Here is a 27,146-nt window from a genome sequence, read left to right on the forward strand (position 1 = left end):
GATATATATAAACTAAAAATGAATGTTTTATATAAAAAAAGACATTTAGAAGACATATAAAACTTTACTTTATCATTGTGAGAAATAAATGACTTAGTGTAGCTTATAATTTATAAAATAAACATATAAAACAAGTAAATTTTTCTCTCAATAATAGTTAATGACAAAATGATAAAATAATTTAAAAAATTATAAAATATATTTATGTCATTGCTAAATTGACTTTACGATAAAGAAACGACATAAAAAAGAATAATATGAAAAAGAAAAAAGATTTCAATTAATATATCAATTTTGAGAGAAAACTAATAATTTATTAATAAGTATATATGATAATTGAATATTTACATAAAAAATAATACAATAAAAATATAAGTGATAATAATATATATTAAATATAAACATCCATTGATTGAATCATGGATTATTATTCGCAAAATATTTAAAATATTACCGGAAATACAGATTGTCCATTGTTGCTAAAGCCTTGTATTAATTTAAGGCACGATGAATGACGAAACATAATTCCTTTGCGTGGACACTATGCAGAATCATTGACCAATCTTTTGTGTGTTGCTGTAAAAAATAGTTGTACCAAAAATCAAGGGAATAATCGAATTTAGTTTGTGGGGCATATAATTAAACTCCTCCAGATAACCAATAAGTGCGGTGCCGAAAGAGGATATATGCTACCTTCAACACAAGCTTTTTGAGTCTTTTGTGTTTTTTTGACACCTAAATAAACTATTGGACCACTTTTCAAGTCAACCAACAAATCATTATACTATACCATAAGTTTCGATTTGTCTTTTTTTTTTTCATCACATTTTTCTTGAAAGACAGTTCTATATTGTTTCTGAAACTTTAAAAACAAAACCATATAATGAAAATTAAATATTTTTTTTGAAACCTAAATAAAAAAATTTAAAATACATACTTTAAAAAGTTTAGAAATTAAACTATGCTATTTCTCATATTTTTAGATATTTCAGACTTCTATTTAAGTTCAAAACAATTGATTTTTTTTTAGAATTTTAAAGTCTAATTAACATTTCTCTCTCAAATATATCCTTATTCAATATTCACTATTAGTGGTGAATGTAGGAAGAATCAATATAATAAGAGTCTTACAGGATACTCACGAGAAGATAAAGTGTAGTTGATTCAACACTAAAATATTAATTTAAGTTCGTAATTAGGAAAGAGAAAAAATAAATGAAAGTTCAAAAAGTGTTTTTTTTTTCTTCTTTTTGTGCGAATGTGCAAATATCTTTTTTGATGTATTAAATAAATGACATTTTAATCCAACTGTAATGATATTTTACTTCCACTAAATATTTTTAATTTATGTTCATTACCCTTAATTTTTTACTAAAAATTATTAAATTAAATTCATTATGATATAAGGAAGTCCACGTAACGCAAACTGAAAGGTACATATGTTGTTTTTTTATATCTCTAGGAGTTGCAATGAAGGGTATATATGTCTAGTTTTCTCAATCATATTGGACAGCACTTCTATATGTCAAATTTATAATAAAAAAACAATAAATTGAACATATCCCTTAGAAATGTGTGTCAAAATTTAAAAAAATTGTATACACCTTTCAACTTAATTCTGTTCTGTTGGTTGCTCAACATTGCCTCTTTGAAATCTCCCAGGAGTCAGGAATTAATGATTTAAGACCTTTGATCCTAATGGTTGGGTACCCCACATTTATATTTAAGCATGCAGGCAATGGCATCCTGAAGAGGGTTATAAACTTTGGTTTTGCTTATATTCTTCTTTGTTACATGCCATGCTGCAATTCTTGTCATTGATTTTTTATTCTTTTGCTTCTTCCACCACTGCCCCCCATCATCCAAAGAGAAAATGAGTTCATATTTTGAGGAAAGGGCACCTTGTTGTGGAACTCACTTTTGGGTTTTACTAAGCATGTGTTGTGCTTTTGTGTTATTTGCTGCTACCACATCAGGTCTTGCTCTAGGACTCTTGTCCTTCAGCCAAGTTGATCTTGAGGTTCTTGTTAAAGCTGGCCAACCTCAAATCCAGAAAAATGCAGGTATAGTTCATTGCTTTTTGTTTAGCAAAATCTTCTTCATTTAAGAGTACCATATGACTCAAGAAAAGAAAAGAAAAGAACACTGAGCAAGCCATGCACATATATGGGTATGCTAATTTAGTAAAAAATTAGGATAGGTGTACGATATAACATGCTATAAAAAAAATTAAATAAAAATAATAAGTAATAAAATCTTATTTCACTAAGTAAGATTAGCTACACGGATTACACAATAAATTATTGCTAAGATTAGGCTCTTACTCAAGTAATATTTTTAAAGAGTAAACACTTATTTTTGTTTCTAAATTTGGAAGGCACGATCATATTAGTTTTTAAGATAAGAAATTATTAAATAAGTCTTTAGAATTTCAAGTATGTTATTACATTTAATTATTTATTGTCATTTTGATTCTTAAATATACATTGACATTATTATTTTAATCACACATTTTGTTTGAATTTTGGACTATTATGAATGTTAATTTGCACTTTCAAAAATTTATTTGACAATTTATTAATTTCAAAAACTAATAAGACATCTTCTAAATTCTAAGAGTAAAATGAGTGTTAACTCCAATTTTTTTAAAAACTTTGATCTTTAACCATATACAAATCGAAAGTTATATAGTCTCATTTTATTTTATTTTATTGAGAATGTTACACATGGTCTCATAAAACATACACCAAAAAGAAAAAAAAAAAACAAATGAAGTCATCATATTACCTCATAAATAAAATATATACATAATTGGGTCACTACAAGGTTGAGGAAAAAGTAGAGGAAAAAATGTTTATTTTCACTTATCAGTCTAGTCATTGCAAGTGCAATACAAACTTTTATCAAAAGATTAGTAAAATCAAATTTCATGATGTCTAATGATTTCAAAGTGAGCAAATATCTAACAAAAAAACACAAAAAGTTACACTTAAATAACTATAGGCTATAATTGAAGAGAAAGTTTGGCGTATGAAACTCCGAACTGTTTACTGCTTCATCTTGAAAAGTGATGAAAAGAAATTTATTATCTGCAGCGAAGATTATGTCCATTGTAAAGAATGAGCATTTAGTTTTATGCACCCTCCTCATAGCTAAATCAATGGCACTGGAGGTATGTTACACAGATCATTTCAAGCACTTTCATCTGATTTAAAGTAAATTTCTGTATTCTAAATGAAGACCTGAAGTTTATCTGTGACTATATATTACACCAAATCCAAAGATATCTTTGGCATGACTTAAGAGTGTTTTTACTGATTTAATCATTTACTAAGTAAAAGGATATGTCCTTTTAAGATACACATTTTTCCATGCTTAGGATTGAAAAGTACTGACAATAAAATTGTGTTATTCAGGGGGTTTCTCTTTTTATGGAGAAAATGTTCCCAGAGTGGCTTGCTGTAATAATAGCAGCTACCATTTTGGCTATTGCAGCAGAGGTATAGCAAAGTGAACTTTAGTATTAACATATTTAATTACATACATACAATTATATCCTTTATTTCATTTCTCATCCAAGACTTTGATCTCAGATTATCCCTCAAGCCTTGTGCTCTCGATATGGTTTAAGTGTTGGGGCAACATTGTCTCCATTTGTTCGAGTTCTGATGCTGATTTTCCTCCCAATTACATATCCACTTAGTAAGGTAATCCTGTCTTTACTGAAATAAGAGGTTACTCAAGTTGTTTCACTCACTTGGCCATATCTTAGAATGAGAGGCACACAATTAGAACCTTCAATGAACTAATCTCAGGCAACATTTGTTCAATTACTAGACTCATACCTATTGCAACTTTGCAATAATTTAGTGATATCATGCTTTTCTCATGGTATGGCATCAAAATTAGGATGTGAACAATGAGGATTTTTAATTTGTAATTATAAATTTAGGAATATTGCTAAAACAAAGTTTGTTTGGATATAAGTTTGTAGGAACTTTCGAAAGTTTCTCAACTAAAAATAAAGGATTTTTTTTTTTTCAGTAGAGAAAAAACCTTCAAAAACACTTTTAGCTTGTATCTGAAAAGGTTCATGTTCAGTTGGTCACACAATGGAACAGATAAGCAGGATAAACCAGGGACACCAAGCCTAAATGTTAGATTTTGATATTTTAGTTTTGTTTGATTTATGTGTTGGCAAATCTGCTATGGTAGTTGTTGGATTGGCTTTTTGGCAAGGGGCACACAGCACTTTTAGGTAGAGAAGAGCTGAAGACTTTAGTCCATTTACATGCCAATGAGGTTAGCTTGTTTTATTGATTCAAGAATTTTAGTAACATTTTATTGTGATATGCTCAAATTCATTATCAGGCAGGGAAAGGTGGAGAGTTGTCACTTCATGAAACTAAAATAATTGCTGGAGCTTTGGACTTGACACTGAAGACTGCTAAAGATGCTATGACCCCTATAAGTGAAACATTTTCTCTTGACATAAACTCCAAACTTGACATGTATGTTCCGAATGTCTATGTCTGATTTTTTTTTTTTTTTGGATCAGTAGGAATTACAATGACGACAACAACATTCGAACATAAGATCTTATACATAAGATCTTATACATACTACCCAACTCCCCACCACTAAGCCTTAGTGGTTTTATCTTTATGTTTGATGTTTATGCATTACTTTTACTAAACTACATTTTTCTTCTTTATAGGTATACAATGAGCTTAATAATGAGCAAAGGTCACAGCCGTATACCAGTGTATTCTGGAAAAGAAGCAAATATTGTTGGTATTATCTTGGTAATTAATCAATTTGATATGTTCTAGTTCATAGAAACTTCTATTTGGATCATTTTTGAGGGTCTCATTTTATTGAATCATCTAGACATTTTCTTCTGATATGCAAATCGTTTATCCAATATAAGTAGAACATTATATATTGTATGTTTTTGCATTTATCAATTGAAAAAGGGGAAGGCTTTGCTCAAGGTTTCTGAACTATAGTTAATCCTTGCTTTTTGGTGTATATAACAGAATTGCCTGTTCAACATTGATTTAGGTCAAGAATTTAATCTTCTGTCATCCTCAAGATGAGACGCCAATTAAGTATACGAATATCAGGAGAGTTCCTAGGTGTGAAAATTTCTTTCCCTACTTTTGCTGATGATAAAATATCTTTGGTTGAAACAAATAAATTCAATAGAGGAAGATGCCAATGAACCTATTTGAGTAAACTCTTAAAGAAGCACTTCAAGGAGAGGAAAATATAAAGAAAAAAATGAAATAAACTTCTTCTTTAAGTTAAAATTAGCTTATGCATGAGATAATTTATAGAAGTTCATTTTTATTAATTAATTTCTTCAAAATCTTATTTTAGCATACGCAGAAGTTAATTTTAGCTTGTGGAAAAACTAATTTCATTTTTCCTTTCTATTTTCTCTCTTAGAAGTATTTTTGGAGAAGTTAACCCAAATAAGCTCAATAATGATGAAGATGAAGGTGAAGGCAAAGATGAACAATAAATAAAGGAAAAAACAACATAACTATTTAGCTATAATAATGCTATAATAAGTTCAGAATGTACTAATAATTCATTAATCTTACTAGTTAACAGTATTAAGTTTATGATATGATGTTCCACTTTGGTTATCAGAGTTGGTGAAGATTGGCCACTGTATGATATCTTGAATCAATTCAAGAAGGGTCAAAGTCACATGGCTGTTGTCCTCAAGTGTGAAGAGAACACCAGAACTGTTGCAATTGATACAGAAGGAAAAATTCCAGGTCTGATTCTACACAGACAATTCACATTCAAAATCAATACCATCAACGAGCCAAACTCAGCTCCCATAGGAAATTTGAGCATATGATACATCAGATATCATTTTTTGCATAAGCCTCGTTTTCATCAGTCCAATATTTTTCTTGGAATGTGTTTGATATAAAGTGTGTTTGGTTCTACATCAAATAGGCACATTGCCCTTTAAAATCACATCAAATAATGGAAACCAACGCATAAGCAACATATAGTTGCTTCTGTTTTGTGACTCATTTCTCATAGATGGAACGCAGAAAATCATTTGAGGGTTTGTTTAAGTAATTTTCTTTAAAATAACTTTTAAAAGAGAAAATTAAAAATAAAAAATGAAATAAATTTTTTCATATGTTAAAATTAGCTTAAGCATAAGCAAAATTGTAAAAGTTCTTCCCTATTTGTTTTTTCAAAATCTTACTTTTAACTTATGTATAAGTTAGTTTTAGCTTATAGTAAAATTTATTTAAACTATTTTTCGTTTTTTTTTTCCCTAAAAGTGTTTCAAAAGAAACTTATCCAACCAGCCATTAAGTTGTTGCCTAGTGACTTTATCTTTTTGAATAGTTGGCTATTGACATGGTATTATAAAGCATTTACATTCTAAATAAGTTTGGTATGTGCTACTATGTGTTAATCCACCCTTTCAGCCTAAAGGACTCTTGCGTGAATAGCATAAACTTTTAGGGTAGTTGATTTCATGCAAGCATATAAGGGTGTAACTGTGAATTTTATAGGACTTTACTCTTCATTTGAACCAGGAGGCTCAACTGATGCATCAAATTGGCTTTCACAAGAAACAGAATATTATAGTGCAACACTGAAGAGTGTCATGCATCGAGAGAGTGACTCAGATCATCCACAAAGAAGATCAGAACAACCTGATGCAAGTTCATCCTTTGAGAATTTAGAGTCTCTTCCAACAACGGATGAGCAAGTGGTTGGGATAATCACATTAGAAGATGTGATGGAAGAGTTGCTTCAGGTTAATGTTACTGACCATGATCAATGTTCCCTTAGAAATTTTGTTTTCAATTCAATAGTTATAGTCATATTATAGGTACATAGTAACATGATTTTATCTTATAATAGTGAATTTGAGCCTAACTCAACTTTACAAAATTAGCTTGTATAATGAAGAATGTTTTTCACTTATATGTTATTTAATTGTCTAATCTCTAGTCGACGTGAGACTTGACTTTTTCCCAATACACCTCTCACATCCAACATTATTAGACTTGTACATGGATAAATGGTAGGTGACTCTTTTTAATGATTTGGGATAGATGCCCATTTTTAAGGATATAGGATAACTCTGATAATATTTTAGAACAGTGGATTTGAGTCTACTTTAACCCTACAAAACCAATTTTATAAAGTGATAGATGTTTTTCACTTATATATTATTTAATTATCTAATTTCTAGTTGACTTGCGACTTGGATTTTTCTCAATACTTTGTTGAAATTTTGTTTTCAACTTAACTACTGCTTTCTTTTGTTCGTTTCCGGTATTGTAAGATTGCTAATATTTTAGTTGTTTTCATTATTCAAGGAAGATATATTGGATGAAACTGATCAATATGTTGATGTCCATCAAAAGTGAGTAAAGTTTCAATACTCTTAACTCCACACATAGACCATAGTATCCATTAAAATTTATATGAAGATTTTTGGATACATGTTTAAAAGTGTTTTTAAGAAATTTTCTCTTAAAAAAGTAATTTATTTTCGATAGAGATATTCTCAAAGGTATTTTAAACTAGTATCTAAACAAATTTTATGTCATTGATTAATTGATTCTTTATCTTGTTTCAGTATCAGAATCAAACTACAACATGCAAGAAGAGTGTCATCAGGGTCCTCGAGAAGGGCTTCAAGTTATCGTCAACAACGGAGAAGTTCAGACGCATCTCGAGTTTGCTTTTTAACTCCTGCCCATGTTTCACCCGTTTCTCCATAAGCAAAAAAAATCACGTCCCATGTTTCTCATCAAGAATTTGTCCTACGTTGTTTTATTTTAATGTCCCATATATATGATTTCATCCAGTATTGTGACATCGATTTCTTGTTGAGTTCTATTAATTATGAAATTAATGTGCTGCCTCTTTATATTTAGGACAAGAGAATGATGATTAATGTGTAAAATCACACGCATACGAATTTTTAGAGTTTAAATTTTATGCATGATTTGTGTAAAAAGAAGTTATATCTTTAACTAATTAGAAATTATTTTATATATGACTTTTTAAAGATGATAAAAGTCAATAAATTCGAGAGAAATTAAATGGTAGTTAGTATTTTAGTCTATGTAATGTTTAGACTAAATATTTATTATATAAAACTAAAATTTATAATTAATTATATATACAAATAAATATTATATTTAAGAATATAAGTTATATTTAAAATTTGTATAAATAGATATTTTTAAACATATAAATTATATATTTTTTTACGGTAAAATATAAATTATATTTTAAATTTATGATAAATAATTTATATTACAATCTAATATTATTTTTATTTATTAATAATTTATTTTAGAAATATTAAAATTTAATTTATAAATAATTATGAAAAATAAAAATTGAATTAAATAAAAAAATTAAAAATTATTAAAAAAAGCTTCTTTTTGAAAAAAATCCCTTAAAAACATCTTTATGTATAATAGAGATTTATGTTTAATATATTGAGATTGATATAAAAAATGTTTATGAATTATAAATAAATTCAAAATAATAGATGCATAAGTGGATGATGATTAATATGTAAATTTGGTTAAATTAGTATTTGTTTCCTATAAGTGACACTAATTTAGAAATTAGTCTCGTAAACATATATAATGGTTTCTGATATCATATTCTTTTCTAGTTTTCAAAATTTAATTTAAATCATAATTTTATATTAAAATATGATTTTTTTTTTTTTAATAAAAAAGTGTAAGAACTATTTTTGAATTGATTTTTTTAAGAGCAACTGTGTTAAGTTTGTTTAATAAAGAAGTAAATTCACCTGGACTTGTCAAGAGAAGAAATTAGCTCAACAACACTGACCCATCTGGAACAACATTTTGGGTCGGACCAACACTTTAAGGCCCATGTTTCGTCAGGCCGAACCGGTCCGGTTCAGAACCCTCGGTTTTGTTTTCTCCACGAAATTCAAATTCCCGCCTGAAAAAGCCGAAAGAAAACTAAAAATTCCCCAATGGGAAAATCAAATACTGATTCATCAGAAAACGAAACGAAGATGTCATCAACCACAAGCAGCACCAACATGAGCGATGTCGATCGCTTATTCGCGTGTTTCAAGTGCGGTTTAACCCCTCCCAGTACGTTCCTTCGTTTTCCTTTCGTTGTTTTTTTTTTCTTCTCCGAATCCCTACGAAACTGTGAACTTCAAAATTCTAATTATTGAGTGTTAAATTGAAAGCGAAAAAAATAATTTAATGTGTTGATCCTGCAGAATCCGCCACGAGGGAAAGAAAACGAAGCAAAAGGGGATTGGAGCAGGAGAGTTCAAAGCATGAATTTCCATCAGAATCTCCAGGTCCAGGACAAGTTGGAGGAGAACTGAAAACTCCCTTATCACGCATCAGAAAAACCAACGTTGAATCTTCCATTGAGAAAGTAATGTACTAAAAGTTATTAATAAAGGACAAAACTTAGATGAAGTTGTTTAGGTACTTAGGTGCTGTTTTTCGACCAGAACTAGAGTTTTGTTTCAGTAATTAATATGATAAAGGTTTACATTAAATATCAACATAGATTATTGAAATAAAACTTTAATTCTGATAGGAAAACAACTCTAAAAGCATACAGGAAACTATATTTGAGTTTGGTTCATTAGTAAATTGATTCTTTCCTTTTTATGATGTCTCAAATGAATAATTTGCATGTCTTAGATAAGGCTTAGTTGTTGTTGATGTTGATATAAATTTTGCTACATATGGTTGACAACATTTAGGTTCGGTAGAGCAATTAGTTGGCTACTACTTTACCCTTTTAAATGTTGTCCTCTTTAGGTAAGTATGTAACTTTTGCTTGCTTGATGTAACTTGTTATTGGATAATTGGAGTTAAAATGTTAGGGAGTTTTATGTATCTTCTAGTTTGTTATTTTTTTTTTCAGGGACATGCTTCACATAGTGTCCTAAAGTTGATATTCAATGATTAGTTTGTGTTTACTGAACCTGTCTTATGCTAGTCAAGCATTATTTTAATATACACAAGAATCTGAGAGCATTAGGTTGATCTCTTGTATCCTAGGACTAACCTTACAATCACTTGGTCAAGAGGCTTGGTTCTTCTAGTTTAATTGATGATTGTTTGGTTTGAGAAAATGTTTTCTGTTTTTATTTTCTATTTTCGCTTTTAAGTATAATAATACTATCTTATTTTCTCTTTGTTCCATGTCTTTGAAAGCTTCTATGAGTGAAAGTATCTTTTTATTGTTTTTTCCTCATATTTTGTTTTTACTCCTTACTATACAACCTTCTGAAAACAAGATACAAGGTTAAAACAGAAAACATTCACTAATCTTTTTATTTTTATTTTTTTGGCACAGTACATTGCTACTTCTTGTACCCATGCTGTTTTTAAAATCTTGCTGTATTCCTATTCTTATATGTGCAACTTGGCTCATACACTATTTTCCATCAAAATTAAATTACTTTGCATTAAACTTTCAGCTTAAATCAGCAGTAGCCAGAAAATCTCAAAGCATTGGTCGTGGGAAGCAGTTCTCTCCAATTGTATTTTATGGATCTCCTCATGGCGTCCCTCCCAAAAGGCCAACTCGTATATTGTGGCGACTGTTACGTGAGATATGTCCTGATCTCTCTCAGCAAAAGAAATTGAACATAAGGTATTTGTTTCTTAGATGCTGCATTCTGGTTCTACCTGCTACTCTTTCAATCTGTTTATCCTTCTTTTACTTTATTTACCAAAATATTACTTCAATCCTGCTTTGTGTTTGTCTAGGAGGGAAGTTTGGATGACATTCCCAAGGCAGGATGAAGCAATGAAGTTTGCCAAAGGACAAGAAGATGTTCATGTTTTCAGCTATCAAGACCATTGTAATGGCCAAAGAAGGTTCCTTGTATGTACATATAAAGAATTCTGGCGAAGGTTTCCTTCATATATTTCCTTTCTCGTGATTCATTATTTGCTACTAATTAGTAATGATAAAGATCCTTGTATCAATATATTCATATTGCTGATGTCTGTACTCTCAGGTACAAGAATATGGATCCCAAATTTCGTCATCATTATGAAGTGATTCAAGAGGTAATGATCTTGTGTGTTTTATGTTCATTGATTTAACTAGAAATGAGGCTGTAGTTACATTATGAGTAATCTTGGTGCGTCTTCATGATTGTTTTTTCCAGTCTTATAGTTTCTTTGCTCCCAGGGTTTACCATGCCACCTTTATTTTGATTTGGAGTTTAATAAGAAAGTCAACATAGGAAAGAATGGAGAAGAAATGGTTGATCTCTTGATATCAGTAGTTCTAGAAGCCTTACGTGAAAAATATGCAATCCATGGAGACCACAATTGGGTAGTAGAACTTGATTCTTCAACTGAAGGTATGGTTTTTCTTCAGGTATATTACTTGTTTTGTATGTGGTAGGCTAGTAGCCCATATCTTCAATTAGCTTTTGTTGTTTGCTTATATGCCTTTTTCTTTTAATGTGACTTTGTCACCTGACTTCAATTCTTTATTCTGTAGTTTTCTTATGCCTTCCATGATTTCCATCTATGTTTACATTTTTCTTTCTCTCTCTTTTGTGTTTTTGCCCAATGTAATTTAGCGAAGAATTTGTGGCTAATCTATGTAAATTAACAGTTACAGTGGTACTGTGGCTTTAACACATTAATTACACTTGAGGATCAATATTGATTTGTTAAAGATTAGACAGCAGCTATCATTGGTGCTCTTTGTTGACCAAAACATTGGAACCAGTGGAATATAGAGATTGTATTTCTTGTCTAGTTTACCCTGAAATGCTTCGGTTTCAATTATCCGTTTGCCTCCAATACTTTCTAAAGCCTTTATTTTTGGAGGATTGGTGTTGGTTAAATGATATATGATAATCCGCTCAAGACCATCCATCCTCATTGATGGAAGATTCAGTCCCCTCAAGACCTTGTGCCATACCAAGTGATAAGGACTTTACCTTTGAGCCAATGGACACCTTTAGCACTTTCTAATTTCTTCTGCTAGGTTTTCTTCTGTCAATTAAGGGAGAAAATGAGAGACTTGCGAGGAAGTCCATTTCCATGTACTGATCCATGTATAAAACGTTGAGTGCTAACCTTGTTTATACTAATAACTGTTCTAACTAATTAGGGAAACAAATCATGAGATAAAGGAAAATGATGACCGATTCTATAAGAGATAATGGGAAATGGGGAAACTATAAGTAAGAGATAATCTAAGATACGATGAAAATTTTCATATATTATAACATATTTGTTAATTCCAAAAGCATTTTACACCTTCTGTTTTATTAATTTTTACAAGTAAAACAATTGTTGGGTGCTTCTATGACTTTCCCATGTTATGACCCTTATTATCTCATTATTTGCATTTGCAGATAAGTTCTCTCGCCATATAATAGTTCGCATACCAAAGGTTGCATTTAAGGACAACTCTCATGCAGGTGCATTTGTTTCAGAAGTAAGTTTGAGTACACTCATCTTTTTCAACCTTAGCTAGAGATAAATTTTGGATAAGGTCCATTAGGATGGTTTTCCTTGTATTCATTAGATTCACTCCTTTCTTTCTGCTACTATCTATACATAGTGACACTTTACTCACACATAAATATATAAATAAGTTGATTTCAGTAATTATGAACGATTCAATTGGGAAAATACTACTGTTATCTGATAAAAAGGAAAAATTGTTATTGTTATGCAACTGTCTGGTATTTCTTTTGTTTTAGTATCCACTTTCAACCATCGTCCCTCTATGATGACATATAACCAGATATGCTCAAGAATTCTAAATGCAAGGGGAGAAGATAAAAGTTTCGAAAAATTGCTTGTAATGAAAGATTCTAGCAGCAATGAATCTGCAGGCCAACTTTTTGTGGATACTGCTGTATATTCCCGGAATCGTTGTTTCCGTCTTCTTCTTTCTTCAAAAGCAGGAAAAAGTTCAGTTCTTCTACCAACAAAGCGTTTTAAGTGCAAGGACTTGGTATGGTACTTTTCTTACCAATATTTCCTATTTGAAATTATACCATCAAAATAGTATTTTTAAGAAAGGGTTTTCTTAAAAGAAAATTGCGTGAAAATTGAAATATTTAGTTTCAGTATTTTCAGACTACTCTACACAACACAGAAGATGGAACACATTAGCCATTATATGGACATAGAACTCTAAAAGAATCAGCCATTATTTGATTCTTCTTTTAAATCATATGGGTAATGGGTTTATAATTTTTTTCTTTCTTTACCATGTAGGAAGGATATCAACATGTTTATATGTATTGTTTCCATTTAATTACCTAAGATTTCCTGTTGAAGACAGTTGTAGGGTCATAGTCAACACAACAAAAGGCAAAAATATGCATTTTCATGAGCAAACTAGTGTGTTTGTGTCTTCGTTGTGCCTTTTATATCTATTTTGTGCAATTTTTGTCACTTAGTAATTTGTCTGTTTTGATTTCTTTAAGTCACAGGGTGAAGAAGACATGTTCATGGCTTCCTTGATCTGCAATATGGATGTCGATTGCAAAACGTTTCTGGTCTGCAAAACAGACTTAGATTGCGTAAAAACTCTGCATTTTGATACAGAGGTAGACTTGGGCTTTAAATTTATAAATCTTTTATTGCATCAATTTTATTTCTTTTTAGTTCCAAGATACTTGCTACATAGAAATTGAAGATCATGATTTCCGACATTCTAAAATTTATTTTCTTACTAGATTATAAATTGTTATCATTCATATATACATACATATATATATTATATATATATTTTAATGTACAATCAAGGTTCAAATTTAGAATTTTGAGCATATTACACCAATTTCCCCTACCAGGTCGACTTAAGTCTAGATTTTTAAAATAGGTTTTTGAATATGTCTAACATAGAATATGACTTTTTGTATTATTTTTACCCATCAGAATTATACTCTTACCTGTTACTGAATAGTGATTTGTTGATCACAAAATCTTTTACCATAACTGGACATAAGATTAACTTCCTTAAAATTTAAACTTCAATGTGCTTAATGCCTTAATGATTATACTTGTTTAACTTTGACAGGAAAATAGTAATGTTGGAAATTCTTGCCATATTCCTTCGGAATTTACATTGGATACTAGAAAAAGTGAAGTTTCAACTACATATTTCATGGGAAAGTCACCATTCCCATTTCTAGACAAATTTATACTCTCAGTTGCCTCTGTCGGGAATATACCAGGTGATACTATTTTGAATTCTAGTAGCGACACTTGCACATACTATTCAATGAGAGCATGTCTTGTTATGAGAGATAAGAAGTATAAATAATAATTTTAAATTATAAATAAAAATAAAATTAAAGGTTGAAATTAAAATTCAATTATAAATACTCCTACAAGATCATTACAATTGTTGTCTCCACAATTATTATCATCATCACCATCATTGTTGGTGGTAACATCGGTGGTGGTGGAAACATAAAAAATAATAGTAACAATAATGATAGTAATGATGGTGATGCCATTGATGAGAGTGACAAAAATGATGGACATCATCGTCATTGTTGTTACCACCATTCTTACCACTTTAGTTGCCTCCAATGTAGCACAAATGCAGACACCACATGAACATGGGGATATAGTAAAATAAAGAAAAAAGAGACATTATATATATATATATATATATATATATGGTTGTCAATCTCTAGTGATAACTCATACGAGATTTGAGATTAGGACAACTTACCTGTATAATTCGGGAGTAAACTCGTTTTTGAGTAATCTCAGAGTAATCTCGGTGATCTCGTGATAACTCGTATGAGATTTGAGATTAGGACAACTTACCTGTATAATTCGGGAGTAAACTCGTTTTTGAGTAATCTCAGAGTAATCTCAGTGATCTCGTGTAATCTCGTGTAATATTGCGAGTTCAGTCCCGAGTTTAAGAGATCACATATTTTTTTGTTCTCCACAAAACAGTCGTTTTGGGTTAGGGCTGAAACATAATAGTTAATAGCGGTTGTCGCGGCAGCAATTGCGGCGCGTCAAAGCAGAGCGGCTCTGTTTCGCTACAAAGAGTTTGTTGCGGAAAGCTTTAAAGGACCGGTTGGAGTGGCCGTGAAAGTGGCTGAGTGTGGCGATGCGATCGCAGGTGGGAGACAGACAGCGGCTGTCTTCTCCGACGGTGGCTCTGTATGCTCCGACATCTGCAGATCTGTCTTCTTCTAAGAGGGAAGGCAGCGGCGACGGCTCACGATTAGAAGGGTTATAGGAAAAATAATTAGGGTTAGAAAAGTTGGGCCAAATGGGCCAAGTTTTATTTTATCTTTTAATTAGGTTAAGGGGGTTTTTACTTCACTATTTTTTTTAGAAAGTAACTTCTCTTTATTATTAATTATTATTATAATTTAGATAATATTTTAAGTAATAAAAAATTTAATATAAGAACTTAAATATTTTATTTTCTTAATTTTTTTATTTTGTTTAACTACTATAAATTTTTATTATTAAAAATATTTAATGTATAAATTCAGTCATACAGCCTCAAAAAATAAACACAAGGTGCCACTATCCAATATCATTCATCATCCCCAATCCTAAGATCTACATTACTAAAGTCATCTTCATCTTCCAATATTAAAAGTTCTTCTCCTTCATTATCTTCAATTTCTTCCTCATATTCTATTATTGATTTTTCCTTATCAGGCTTGGCATTCAAGTTCCTTGGACCTATGTTATCAAAAGAAAATAATAAGGTCTAGTCCTAATTCCAACTTCCAAGTTCTAAATTATCTTCTAAATATAAATAATTACCTCTCTTCCTTTTCTTGTTTGGAGCTCCTTCATCAACACCAAAGCACTCATATACATCCATCCATGAGGCATCAATAGGCAAGCAACGATTATCCTTTTCGGTGATCCACTCATCAACGGATTCAATATCCGACAAGTATATGGGATCATAGTTATTCCCATTCTCTTCTCTACTATTTTGCCTCATCTCAAGTTAGAGATTATATTTAACACATACAAGTGCATTTAATCTTTGTTGCTCCAATCGATTTCTTCTCTTAGTATGCACTTGGTCAAATGTACTTCAATTCCTCTTGCATCCCATGGTGTTACATGTGAGACTCAAAATTTTCCTGGACACCTTTTGTAACTCTTTACCTCTTCCACCATAACTCTCCCACCAAAGAGCTATAAAAAAAATGTAGTTAGTTTACAAAGTTATTATTAATTATTATCTTTATGATATTTATAAAGTTTAAAAATTATAGGGATACCATGTCCATTCCAAAAATCTCCTTAGCTCCCTTGAGTTTTTCAAGTTGTTGATCCATTATAACTCTTGTCCTTGTATCCGGAACCATTCTTTGAAAGGTTTCATATAAATCAATCAACACTTCACTATCCGGATTGAAGTTCTTGTCATAATGATACCTAACTAAATAAGAAACAAAAAAGCTACTAGGTACAAAGAAAATAGTAGTACTTAAAATGATAATTAGTTTTAAATAACTTACTTAGGATTGAGATAATAGGCAACTTGAGATAATAGGCAACTTGAGATAATAGGCAGCATGAAGAGGCCTATGAAGTTGTAAATTCCACCCAGTGTCAATAATCTTTCACTCTATTTTATACCTTGACTCTTGCATTTGAAAATTTTCAGCAATTTTCTCCTTGACTCTATCCATTGCTTCATAAATGTATGGTATGGCTGGTTTCGAATCCCCATCTACAAGCCTTAACACTTTTACAAGTGGAATCACACACTTTAGGCAAACCTTTCCAGCCCTTCCCCTACCCTCGTTGCCTCCCCCTCTACTTCACCCTCTAGACCTCTGACATCGAGTCCCACTGCCTATCCTTGGACGACCACCTCTCCTCCTTCTCTGCCCTCCCTTGCGTCTTCTCCGTTGACACCACCATCTTTTGTCTCCATGGCCTTGGGTGTTTTAGACTGGCCTCTCCCTCTACCTAGACGCCTTCATCCCTGAGGGTTGCTACCGCCTCCACAATGTAATCATCTGCGTCAAGGGATCCACATAGTGCAGTGCAATCATGATGAATTGCGTTTTTGATTCACACAATCTTCATTGTGTTTAGGGATGATAATGGGACGCATGAAGACAAAATAAAAAGGGACCCTTAACCGCCTTATAAATTAAAAATCCCTCTTGTATCTTACCGGTCTCATACTTGTTTGGATATTTATTAAGTGAGTAACTGAATTTTATTTATATTCGCATGTGTTCTAGATGCTAATGAATTTTTTTAAAATTAAAAAAATATTATAAATAATCTTTAGTTTATATTTAATGTTAATTATATTAAAATATTAAAAATAAATAATTAATATTAATTTTTAAATTTGTAATTAATGATAATTTTTTTAAAATATTAAAAATAATATTAAAATATAAGATGAGAATATAAATATTTAGTTAATATTATTTAACAGATACTTACGCGTATACATATTACCATAATCGCCCTCTCCCGTTTATAAACGGATACAAAAATATTTTTACTCGTTAGACGCAAGTATTCATTTAGGTTACTTATTATCTGTGGCAAATTTTAATTGCAGTACGGGTAATTTTGTCATCTGTAATTGTGCTCCCTCGTCCTGCTTACCTATGCGTTCCGAGTGTTGGGCCGTGTCTGGAGGTTGGGTTGTGTCTGTGTTGGAGTGTTTGATGATTGGGCCATGTCAGATTTTGGTGGGTCGTGTCCATGCCGTGTCAGTGTTGTCTTCGTGTCAGATTTGTTTCCAACACAGGCACACGACCATATGAAGGCTTGTCCATGCTTTGTTAGGTACAGCTGCGTACAGCTGCCACCACCTTTCGGTGGTTTTCTAATTTTATATTAGAAGCGGGTCCCACATAATAATAAAATAATATTAAAAGTTTAGGAGAAATTACGAAAATGCCATTGGGACTTTCCTATAAATAGGGAAGCTGAAAACCATAATTTTCATCCCAAATCTTCTTCTCTTCTCTCTTCCTCTCTTATACACCTTGAGATCTGTTCTCGGTAGTAGTAGTCTCCTAATTCAAAGGAGTAAGTTATAGAGAGAGAAGTGTTGTAATTTCCTCCCTTTCAGTAAATAATATTTTTACTGTGGTTATTTTCTCCCTTGTCTCTTTTTTACTCATCTCTTATTTTAGCTGTGAGTAACTATTAAGCCTACTCTGGACCTAACAGTGGTATCAGAGCCAACGGTTCGTCTGGGTTTGATGCGGGAAGACCCTCAGTGTTGTGCCTCGCGATGGAGATTCGAACTTGGTGCCTTGTGTCGAAAGTCTTCCTGATATTGTGGTGTTCAGGCGGCGTGTCCCGTAGAGTTAACGGCGGTACAAGATGGTGACATGGTGACGGATTATCGCTTGAGGGGAGGAGATCACGAGACATGTGGTCCTTGGTCTGAGGGGAGGTTTGTTGGGATTCATCCCAAGTCCCACATCGGTAAAATGAAGGAACATTGGCTAGTTTATAAGTGTCCAACATTCCACATAGTATGAGGCCTTTTGGGAAGGAGCCCAAAAACAAAACCGTGCGGGCTTGGGCCCAAAGCGGACAATATCATACTATGGTGGAGGAACGGGTGGACTAGCGGGCCCTACAATATTGGTTGCAAATGGGTCTATAAGATCAAACGTGATGGCAATGATCAAGTGGAGAGATATCGTGCAAGATTGGTGGTTAAGGGATATGCTCAGAAAGAGGGCATTGATTTTAACGAGATATTCTCGCCAGTTGTCCGATTAACCACAATCAGAGTTGTTCTGGCTATGTGTGCTGCATTTAATTTACATCTTGAGCAACTTGATGTAAAGACTGCTTTTCTTCATGGGGAACTCCAAGAAGAAATATATATGCTCCAACCAGAAGGCTTTAAAGAACAAGGAAAAGAAAACTTGGTTTGTAGGTTGACCAAATCTCTGTACGGTTTAAAGCAGGCGCCAAGGTGTTGGTATAAGAGATTTGATTCCTTCATTATTAGCCTTGGTTACAACAGACTGAGTTCAGACCATTGTACGTACTACAATAGGTTTGATGACAATGATTTCATCATCTTGCTGTTGTATGTGGATGACATGTTGGTGGTAGGCCCCAACAAAGATCAGATCCAAGAATTAAAGGCACAATTGGCTAGGGAGTTTGATATGAAGGACTTGGGACCAGCAAACAAGATTTTAGGGATGCAAATTCACCGAGATAAAAAGGATAGGAAGATTTGGCTTTCTCAGAAGAATTATTTATTGAAAGTCTTGCGGCGCTTCAACATGCAAGACTGTAAGCCAATTTCGACCCCACTTCCTGTCAATTACAAATTATCCTCAAGTATGAGTCCTAGCAACGAAGCAGAGAGGATAGAAATGTCTCGAGTGCCGTATGCATCAGCGGTGGGAAGCCTTATGTATGCCATGATTTGTACGAGACCAGACATTGCACAAGCAGTGGGAGCGGTCAGTAGGTTTATGGCAGATCCTGGTAGAGAGCATTGGAGTATTGTAAAGAGGATCCTTAGATATATCAAAGGAACCTCAGATGTTGCATTATGTTTTGAAGGATCGGAGTTTGTTGTCAGAGGCTATGTTGATTCAGATTTTGCAGGAGATCTGGATAAACGAAAATCTACTACAGGTTATGTGTTTACACTTGCTGGAGGAGCAGTGAGCTGGTTGTCTAAGTTACAGACTGTTGTAGCTCTATCTACTACAGAAGCTGAATACATGGCAGCTACGCAAGCATGCAAGGAAGCAATTTGGATTCAAAGGTTATTGGAAGAACTCGGGCACAAGCAGGAGAAAATTACTGTGTATTGTGACAGTCAGAGTGCCTTGCACATTGCAAGGAATCCAGCCTTTCATTCCAGGACAAAGCACATAGGAATTCAATATCACTTTGTTCGTGAAGTAGTAGAAGAAGGAAAAGTGGATATGCAGAAGATCCATACAAAAGACAATATAGCAGACGTAATGACAAAGCCTGTCAACACTGACAAGTTTACATGGTGTCGATCCTTATTTGGCCTATTGGAAACATAAGCAACATGAAGTATCAATAAAGAAGAAATGGTGTGAAGATATGATTAACTTAATCATAATCTTCAAGTGGGAGAAATGTTAGGTACAGCTGCGTACAGCTGCCACCACCTTTCGGTGGTTTTCTAATTTTATATTAGAAGCGGGTCCCACATAATAATAAAATAATATTAAAAGTTTAGGAGAAATTACGAAAATGCCATTGGGACTTTCCTATAAATAGGGAAGCTGAAAACCATAATTTTCATCCCAAATCTTCTTCTCTTCTCTCTTCCTCTCTTATACACCTTGAGATCTGTTCTCGGTAGTAGTAGTCTCCTAATTCAAAGGAGTAAGTTATAGAGAGAGAAGTGTTGTAATTTCCTCCCTTTCAGTAAATAATATTTTTACTGTGGTTATTTTCTCCCTTGTCTCTTTTTTACTCATCTCTTATTTTAGCTGTGAGTAACTATTAAGCCTACTCTGGACCTAACATGCTTCATATCCAACATCGTTGCCATCACCCAATCACTATTGTTGCTATCGTTTTTATTATTGCATTTTTCATCATCATTTGTTGTTGCCACATGATAATGACGATAGTGATAATAGCAGCGATGGTATTTGCAACTTCGGACAACAATGATAGTATTGATATTTTCGTGGTCACGTGGCGGTGATGATGATAATGACGATAAGAACGATACTAATGGTAATGACTGATGAGAGTACTAGTTGGTGGTAGTTGTGGAGTACAATAATAATGATCTTGTAGTAAAGTATTTACAATTGAATTTTCAACTTAACTATTAGTTGTTTTTATTTATCTCTTTCACCTCTCATAAGACATTCTCGGTGAAGTCTCTAAAGGACTATTAATGCAAGTGGTGTATTTATGCACCATGAAAATTGACCGTAGATATAATAGTAAAATAATAAACAGTTGAGATATTTAATCTATAAACCTTTTATGATTAAGATTTTGAAATTATAGATTAGTTCTTTTGTTTTTCTTAATTGTCAATCTTTTTGATAACAAGGTGCCCTCCAACTCGCAACACTCCGCCACTCTCATCATCATCAGCAGCACCTGGCTCCAAGTGAATTCTGTTGCCGAGAGCCAAACCCAAGGCCCGCATCCCGAGCTCAAACGACAAGGCAGCGTCTTTGGTGGTGATTCCGGAAACCAAGGGACACATGTCGGAAAGGACAACGAAAAACCCTTTTTGGGCGGGAGAGAGAGCCTTGAGGCGGCAATGAGGGAGCGTGGTGACGCTAGTGGAGAGGGTCCGGACCCTGAAATCGCAGTGGAGAGGGGGAGGCTTGATCTTCTTGGTGTCGACGCCGAGGACGGAGCCGCTCGCCCACCCTAAAACAAAACCCTCAAAAAGATTGACAATTAAGAAAAACAAAAGGACTGATCTACAATTTTAAAATCTTAATCATAAAAAATTTATAGATTAAATATCTCGACCGTTTATTATTTTGAGGTTCTTGAGCCATAGGAAACAAGCATTATTGGTCAATTTTCATGGTGCATAGATACACCACTTGCATTATTGGTCCTTCAGAGACTTCACCGACATTCTCATTGCAGATGTTTCATATATATATATATATATATATATATATATATATATATATATATATATATGACTTTTCAACCTTTCTCGGCACAATAAAACTTAAGTTTTGTGCCATATCTGATCAAAAGAATTTCCCTTGAAGAAATCTGATGGGTAACTTTTAACTTTACATTGGTTATTTGTTTTTCAGTAGAAGTTTCTTATCACCGCTTTTAAATACATTTTGTTATCTCTTTAATCTCGAGCTCAACTGTTGACTTGAGATTTTAGACGACTACTTGACTCCAAATCTAGAGACAAATTGCTTGTCGACCCCATTTGAAAAAATTCTTCATTGTTTTGGATTATTTTCATTTTACTGCTTATCAGTTTATCTTAACGTCTTGATATTTGGTTTCATGCTGTCCATAAAATTTTCAAGCATGAGATTTCAGTATAATCCTACTCACTGTTGATACTTTTCTGCAATTATAGGAAAAATTCAAAGCTGGTATTTTTTCTCGGAATTTGGACTCATGGTCTACAGTATGACAAAAAATAGATACTGTGAACGAATTGGCAGACAGCATAAAAGCAATAATGGTAACTCCCCTGCAAGTTTTTTTTTTTTTTTTTTAATTTATCCTGGAAGGCTGGAACTGCTGTTTGTCCATATCTGAATGTTAAAAATCTCCACTCTTGAATGAGTTTTCGATCTAATGATTTATACAGTAGAGATTCCTTGTATATTATTTATGATTATACAGTAGAGCTTCCTTGTATATTATTTATGATTGAACCGTGTCTTTAATTTTGTTGTATTCTCTATTATCTGGTCGCAACATTCTAATACATTTGATGATTTATTGGTCCAGTCATATACGTGGTTGATCTACGAATGGCCGTTTATTATCAGAAATGTCATGATCCAGAATGCAGAGGTTATAATATATGTACAGCAAAGAGCTTGAAGACCCTTTTCACACTCAGTTCTTCATTCTCTTCTAACATGTTAATTAATTCATGGAAACAGGTTACCGATCTCCCATGCGACAAATCCCAGTTCATGTGTTCTCCAATCCTTCAGATGTAATTGATTCCTTTGGGTTGTTAGACGATGAACAGCCAGTTGATGATAAATGGAGACATCAACTTGATGATAACAAGGAACAAAGTTCTCTACAATACGAAGACATTGTTGCGGACAATTCCAACGATTCTTGGTGGTTAGAAGCCATAAGAGTTGTTGAGGATATGGAGAATAAGCAAACACAGACAGAGCTAAGCACTATGGTTAGTACATTTTAATCTTGCTTTCAACCCTACCATTTACAATACAATTGTCATAAGACTCCCTCCTTAGTTGGTTATCTTTCTCCACAACACAATAGGGCAATAGCAGTGTGTTTTTTCCAATATGGTAAAATTTTGGTTGGAAAACAACAGGGTGATGGCTGATCAAATCTTTGTGCATTCAACGAACTCAAACTAATCCAAAAAGTTAGGTATTTTGCTTAGATTGAAATTTGGATAGTAAAGAATGGAACCCGATAACTTGATCCAATCTTGCTTGAGTTTGATTGGTTCGATTGAGGTCACTTAAAAGATATTGAACGATCTCAATCTAACTAAACTCTTATTTAATCGGTTTAGATTTGGTTTTATTTCAAATCCGACCCAACTTGGCCTTTGATCATCCTTAACTATTGTGACTTTTTCCAATGGGTCTTCAATTATAGAACTAGGTTACAAGTGAGTGAGGACGTAGGATGGGATCTTACCTTTCGCTCATTTGGAGCAAAATACAATCTTATCCCTACCCACGTGCAGCGTGGGTGAGTTTTGTATGTGTACCTGAATGTGTTGTGTTGGCGTGAGTCAATTACTGATTGAAATCTATAGAACATAGTAATTTAACCTTTTTTAACATGGCTTGTTTTTGAATTTTGAGTTATTTATTTATTATTATTGAAGTGTATTTGCTTACTTCCGGATTTTGGTCCATGAATATCTCTCTTGATAAAACAGACTGTATACATCGAGAAGTTTACAGTGACCCTTAAAACACTGATGTATCATGTATCTTAATAGACCTTAATGGTGGATAACACATCGATACGATAGACCCTTACATCATGAGGGTAAAAGTCACAAAATATTAAACTTGTCACGAGAAAGGCCTTTGTCCTAGAGCATTATTGTGCTGAAGATGTTTTATTTATCTTAATTGGCCACATGAACATAACACTGAATATTAGTTTCTTAAAATATGTTAAAGCAGGAAGTAATTGATGATGAAGATGAGGAGTGGTGGCTGGCTGCAGAAAAAACTGCATCCCAGGCTGAACTAAACTGCTTCAGTCAACAAGAATTTTGTGCCACGTAAGTCCTTTTGGGATATTTACAAAGAATTTTCTACTTGTGAGATCAACAATTAGCTTCAGGACTTGATAGCTAAAAATCCAGAGAAATCACATGTTGCATATATTAGCCGCAAACAACATAGGGAGCCTGTGAATTGATCTTGCTCTTGCAGAGGATTACCAGCTGATTCCACAAGCGAACTGTGAGCTTCTCTGTAAGTTTTAACCATTTGTTATGTATAGGTAAATAATCAAGTCAGTTCTTAGCCATTTGTATCCATTTCTGACTTTCTTGTCCGTAGTTGAACAAAATGAGTGAACATGTAGGTTTATTATTTCCTTTTTTAGTCTTTTCTATTAACTTCATTCCATAGCAATTTTGTTAAAGCCATTCCCGTATTAGAGAATTAGTTTTAAATATTTCCGAATTCCGAAAGTGTATGTTTGGGAAATATTGTAAAGAGGATTTATGAATCGAGTTTATAGTTATTCAGGTGTTTTTGAAATAGTAACGGACATTATTAGAAAATTATTGATCTACCATGAACGTGTATGCAAGGAAATGTTCTAAAGTACGGTTTGGAATTTGATTGATGAGAATGCAATTGTGTTAAAATGTAATTCTTGAGTTTTATACTTTTATTTCTTCTAGTGATTTTCTGACTCAAATTTGAAAAAAGGTAAATCAAATATAAAAAAGAAAATTATTAATGGTGAGCCGGTAAAATAAATATAACAAATAGGTCGGATTCTGTTAGGATCTAAATATAAAGCATAAATAATATATTGTTGGTGTAGTATAGTAAATTGTGCAAAAATAAGAATAATGTTAAAGGAGCATCCTAAATACTACCGTCCTGATACATGATATATTTTAACCAAAAAGAAAGTTTATTAATTTAGAATGGGTTTAATATAATTAGCTTATAATTTAAGAATTAAAAAGTAAAAAATTATAAATTAATTGATTAAATTTTAATGTTTAGTAATATTAGTTGATAAATATAAAAGGGTTTATATACAATGAGGAAAAAAAATATTACAGATAATTAATGAAGATAAAAATCAAATAGGTTATTAGATATTTTATTTTCACAAACCAGCTAGTTTTTATAAGTTAATTAAAGTAACTTAAGAAAATAAGTTACAAACTATTAAAATAAACCTGGGTACCAAACATTTATTTGAATGTGTCCAATTAGCTTATAGTCAAATTCATTTGTAAGTTTCTTTAAAATTAATTATCTCTTTTCACTTGATGTATTTGAAAATTGTATCTACTTATCTTCATCTTAACAAGACAAAAGAATGTTTATCCCATTAATTTTCAACATTTAATATTTCTTGTCTTAAAAAATTGTTAATTAACTAAAGATATTTAATGAAGAAAAAATAATTAATATAAGATAATAAAATAAATCTTATAAAGACAAGCAATAAAGTTATAAAATAAATAAAGTTACGTACATATAGTCTTGATGACATAAGTTGAAGGACCAATTCCCTCTAAAATATCCTCAAAATAACATTTAAAATATTATTACGTTGAAATCTCAATATTTTATAGAGGATTGCTATCCTCCGAATTCGGAACGGAAAAACGGTTCGAAATTTTAAAATATTAATATTTTATAATAAATTTATTATTAAATAATTATTTAATTTAATATTTTATAATTTAAGTTAATTTTTTAAATTTTCGGAATATATTTCGGCAAAATCGGAGGATGAAGAATTTTTCTATCTTATAATGGTACACTTTAGTCCAAAAAGTTGCCACTAACAAATAACAATTATGTCAATAGAGGATTGCTATATTCTCCAAATTTGGAACGGAAACACGGTCCAAAATTTTAAAATATTAATATTTTATAATAAATTTATTATTAAATAATTATTTAATTTAATATTTTATAATTTAAGTTAATTTTTAAAACTTTCAAAATATATTTCGGACAATTCAATTGGAGATGAAGAATTTTTCTTATCTATAACTCTTTGAACATGTTTGGATTCACATCAATTTTTGTTACATGTGGATCAGTGAAGCAACAATTAATTGCTTTTACATCAAATTTGATGTGATTCTAGTTTAGATGTGAATCACGGATATAAAATCAAACATGTACTCAACCTACCTTAAGTAGTGATAGGTACTAGAGTTGTCAAAATAGTTTGACCTATCCCGGTCGGCCAAGCATGACAAATGAATTGGGTTACATGAGTCATATTTTGTTGGCCTGTCCTGTTGAGCCAAATTGAGTCTCTTAATTTTTTTTTTAAAAAATATATGTAATTTAGATAGGAAAATAAAAAATATATTACTCGAAATAGTATTGGTACCTTATGGACCTAATTTTTATTAGTCTACTTGTTCCAATAATTATGTCGAACAAAATTGACTTAATCCTTTTTCAAGCCTAAATTAAGAGTATGATCTAATCTAACATGCTAAATTTTATTTCTCTAACTCTTGGATAAGGATGACAAAAAATATTTGTATTCACAAATATCTTTGAATAAAAATTACCATGTATAATAAATGGATATTCATAAGTAATAAAATTTTTTATACTCATTTATATATATATATATATATATATATATATATATATATATATATATATATAATATTACTTGCTCTCTATATATATATATAAAAGCAAGTAACATTAAATTCCTAATTGATCACACTTCTTTGTTATTTGTTTTAGTTGATTTTTGTGTGAAATTATGAGATTAGATTATTTAATTTTTGTGAGTTGAAACTTTTATTAGGACTTTATGACATTGATGTATTTTAAGTTATTTTTTTATTTTTTATTTTTTATTTTTATAGAAAATTAATGTTAAATGATTAGTTTTAATATTTCAACAAAATTAACATCAAATATAAACTCAAAATAATTCTCAATATATACTTTTGTTATTTTTAATTTCTGTAAAAAATCAAAACTATTTATGAATATCTACATATATTTTTAAAATTTGTAAGTATCTACTTAATAGATACGTGCACAAGTATAAAACATATATAAAACATATTTTTATCCAATTAGGTGAGGTACAAAGGCCTATTACCCACTTTGATGATCTCATTGTCATACTTACTCGTAGGGTTGAATAAATTTTTCTAACACATTTGTTTATTGGTTAAAATTCAAAAAT

At 31.8% G+C, this 27,146-nt stretch overlaps 3 protein-coding genes across 7 annotated transcripts; 2 read left to right on the forward strand and 1 right to left on the reverse strand.

The window, feature by feature from the left end:
* The first annotated feature begins 1,372 nt into the window (after positions 1–1,372).
* LOC109804331 (DUF21 domain-containing protein At2g14520) lies at positions 1,373–8,007 on the forward strand. Of its 2 annotated transcripts, XM_020366146.3 has the most exons (12): positions 1,373–2,063; positions 3,096–3,172; positions 3,417–3,500; positions 3,594–3,707; positions 4,216–4,302; positions 4,372–4,511; positions 4,718–4,805; positions 5,065–5,138; positions 5,659–5,789; positions 6,579–6,802; positions 7,371–7,417; positions 7,634–8,007. In XM_020366146.3, exons 1-12 carry the CDS (start codon positions 1,874–1,876, stop codon positions 7,776–7,778), a joined length of 1,401 nt encoding a protein of 466 aa, XP_020221735.1. In that variant the 5' UTR covers positions 1,373–1,873; the 3' UTR covers positions 7,779–8,007. The 2 variants fall into 2 exon arrangements, with proteins under 2 accessions (XP_020221735.1, XP_020221737.1); XM_020366148.3 differs by lacking the exon at positions 4,216–4,302.
* A 999-nt stretch (positions 8,008–9,006) lies between these two features.
* On the forward strand, positions 9,007–24,484 carry LOC109803179 (DNA primase). 4 transcript variants are annotated; one of them, XM_020364632.3, is made up of 14 exons: positions 9,007–9,146; positions 9,281–9,444; positions 10,505–10,680; positions 10,797–10,943; positions 11,051–11,102; positions 11,227–11,401; positions 12,413–12,495; positions 12,808–13,020; positions 13,499–13,621; positions 14,095–14,251; positions 22,111–22,218; positions 22,491–22,556; positions 22,649–22,908; positions 23,894–24,484. In XM_020364632.3, the coding sequence occupies exons 1-14, from the start codon at positions 9,023–9,025 to the stop codon at positions 23,999–24,001; spliced, it is 1,956 nt and encodes a 651-aa protein (XP_020220221.2). In that variant the 5' UTR covers positions 9,007–9,022; the 3' UTR covers positions 24,002–24,484. The 4 variants fall into 4 exon arrangements, with proteins under 4 accessions (XP_020220221.2, XP_020220222.2, XP_020220224.2 ...); XM_020364633.3 differs by having other exon boundaries at positions 23,897–24,484; XM_020364635.3 differs by having other exon boundaries at positions 13,505–13,621.
* On the reverse strand, positions 15,559–17,192 carry LOC114916238 (uncharacterized). The gene is made up of 3 exons (XM_083075825.1): positions 16,298–17,192; positions 15,825–16,211; positions 15,559–15,740 (listed from the first exon to the last, which is right to left on the reverse strand). Exons 2-3 carry the CDS (start codon positions 16,009–16,011, stop codon positions 15,589–15,591), a joined length of 339 nt encoding a protein of 112 aa, XP_082931951.1. The 5' UTR covers positions 16,012–16,211; positions 16,298–17,192; the 3' UTR covers positions 15,559–15,588.
* Positions 24,485–27,146: the final 2,662 nt, after the last annotated feature.

The sequence above is a fragment of the Cajanus cajan genome, chromosome 1, assembly GCF_000230855.2.
Source record: "Cajanus cajan strain Asha chromosome 1, NIPB_CcT2T_4, whole genome shotgun sequence".
Lineage (NCBI taxonomy): Eukaryota > Viridiplantae > Streptophyta > Magnoliopsida > Fabales > Fabaceae > Cajanus > Cajanus cajan.